The sequence below is a fragment of the Triticum dicoccoides genome, chromosome 1B (assembly GCF_002162155.2).
Source record: "Triticum dicoccoides isolate Atlit2015 ecotype Zavitan chromosome 1B, WEW_v2.0, whole genome shotgun sequence".
NCBI lineage: Eukaryota > Viridiplantae > Streptophyta > Magnoliopsida > Poales > Poaceae > Triticum > Triticum dicoccoides.
Window position 1 is genome coordinate 476900854 of NC_041381.1, and position 2669 is coordinate 476903522.

At 42.0% G+C, this 2669-nt stretch overlaps 1 protein-coding gene across 1 annotated transcript; it reads right to left on the reverse strand.

The window, feature by feature from the left end:
* Positions 1–324: 324 nt before the first annotated feature.
* LOC119342544 (cytochrome b-c1 complex subunit 9-like) lies at positions 325–2458 on the reverse strand. Its single transcript, XM_037614102.1, has 3 exons — positions 2252–2458; positions 2107–2154; positions 325–681 (listed from the first exon to the last, which is right to left on the reverse strand). Exons 1-3 carry the CDS (start codon positions 2342–2344, stop codon positions 631–633), a joined length of 192 nt encoding a protein of 63 aa, XP_037469999.1. The 5' UTR covers positions 2345–2458; the 3' UTR covers positions 325–630.
* Between the last annotated feature and the right edge of the window lie 211 nt (positions 2459–2669).

A 2669-nucleotide genomic window follows, 5' to 3' on the forward strand; every position in this document is an offset into this window, starting at 1 on the left:
CTTCCCAACAGATGATACCAAGCATGCAAGGAAAAGGAGATACTGAATCTATTTTGCCAGCAACACCGATGTACATTTGGGTCCCAGGAGTGACTAAACAATAGGTGCAGAATATATTTGCCAATAAAACTGAAACATATTAGGGTCCAACAAATAAGGAATTCATGCGCCTTTAATTGAAACATCAAACTTGTTGTCACTAAGAGAATCGGGCTAAAGGCGTGATCAGATCAAGTTGCAACAATGGATGTCAAAGGGTTGAGAGTTGAGAATGTTGCCAACAACTACAGCACACTCTCCTTCAGATGAATGCAAGGAAAAATATATATCAACAAAATATTCATTAGCTTGTCCAAAAGAGACGAGCAACAGCATGCCAATTACATATAAGACATTAGAAAGAAGTCCAATTCATAATTTGGATAGTATTGAACTTGTTCCAAAGGGACCAGACATAGCAATCACTTTGCTGTGGAACAGATTGATGCCATAGTGCTCAAAGGGAGTGAATAACACCCAGCAAGAGAGTTTTACAATATTATTGTGCCAAAGGAAAATGCCAAAACATGGAGCTTTATAAGGTGCCTAATTTCACTTAAAAGATCATGGGAAATCTGGGCTTCAATGTCTTCACTCCTCAACCGGCCTTTGCCCCAGAACAGATATGTCTTGATACCGTTTCTGCATTTCCAAAGAATGAAGAATTATAAGCCATGTGGGCCCAGCATTTAAAGCATTTAGCATATGCATTAACTGAGCAACACAAAGTTGTACACAATCATACTCAATGAATGAGCAATGAGGTAGCTTAACCAAAATACAGCAACAATGAACAAGATTTCTGTAAAAGCTCGACCAGCACCCAGTGCTAAGCTAAAATTAAAATGTGTAGGCACTCGTTTCTGTGGCATTGTAGACATATATAAAAGAGACTCTGTGCACATATGAACTATTGAAAGTTCACAGTCAGAAATATAGGCTAACGGGGGTTTAAGAGAGAACCGCAGAAGGTTTGCTAATTGGAATAATATGATGTGTTAGGTTACTAGTTACTGAAAAAACTTCTTATATTCTACTACTACATGAGTGTGAAACGAGCATACAAGAGCATGCAAGGACATAAAAGAAAGATTAGTTCACATATATGGTAACCGAAAAACATTGTGCAAAGCATGTTGTACCAACACATGGTGAATGTGCATCCATATAGTTGTTCTTCAGTAGGTAAAAGCTATGAATACATCTGTGAGTCATCTGTGAATGTGCATCCATATAGTTGTTCTTCAGTAGGTAAAAGTTATGAATACATCTGTGAGTCAAACTCATCTATTATGTATCCTCAGTCAATATGCTATCCAATATGCATATCTGTACGGAATATGCATTCCTCTCACTCAAATTGTTAAACATGCGTGACAAGAATACATATGATCTGTGGTCCATGACACTATGAGAAGCCCTATAATACAATATGATCATTATACACAATACACAATTACATAGCTTGCTGAATTTAGCTATTTACAATATATCACCAAGGCATTCCACATTGTCAAGAATTATTGGAGCCTTTACACGCAAAATAACATAAATAAGTATCCACATGCAGAGAAATCATGCATTTAACGAGTAAGAAATGCTGTGTCTACTCAACCTATACTCATTCTTGCTCAGTATTGCAAGATCGCAAAGAACATAAGGAAACCCTGACATTGGAATTAACAATGGGCAGAGCATACCACCTTCAATGCGATTTTCAGAAGAAGAAATTAGAAACCTAATGGAATCTTCTTAACAATTTGGTTGATGCGGCAAAGATCAAACACAAACTAGATATCCTTGCAGGTGGAATTCACACTTCAAACAAAGGAATCAACAGCAGTAAGAAATCAAACAATGTGAAAATGCCCTCATTTCGCAGGAAAAACAAGAACCGCACCACATTATTCCGATTTGATAAACAAAATTACGAGAAACATGTCTCTGATCATAAGAATGTGGACTTTGTTCCGTACTATCCATATCAGAGATGCAAGATCTAGTAACCCACGGATCACGAAAGGTCAAACGAACAACGATGGGAAGGCCCCGGAGAGAAAATATTACCCCGACGTTGTTCATCTCCCAGACCTTGTTGACGCCGTAGTCCACCAGCTGCAGCCAAATCAAACCGCAAGAGATTACGAGGCCGAATCAAAAGCGCAGGAGGACGCGCAGATCTGAAGATGGGGATCGGGAAGGGAGGGGTTACCCGCTCGCCAGCGAAGGCGCCGGCGACGACGAAGGTGACGTACACGCCGTTACGGCGCATCACCACGCGGTACATGGCGTCCCAGACACCCATCGTCGACGGCGGAGGCGGCGGCGCGCGCGGGGGATGGTGGAGATTCGGTACGCGACGACGGACGAACCAGTTGCGCTTGAGGAGCGTTTCTGATGGGAGCTTCTGGGTACCTCAGGCGATTTCTACGGTGTTATCTCTTGGATGGGCCGTCCTAAGCCCATCAGGATGTCACACCTGCTCCCCCCACCTGAGCAGTGGACTCTGGGGGAGAGAGGGTCAAGTGTGAGTTTGGGCTGAGCCCAGTGGGCCGCATGTGGCCAGGGTGCGTGTTTGTATTAAACACCTGGATTGCGTGAGAATTCTCAAAAAACAAAAAGAAAAACAC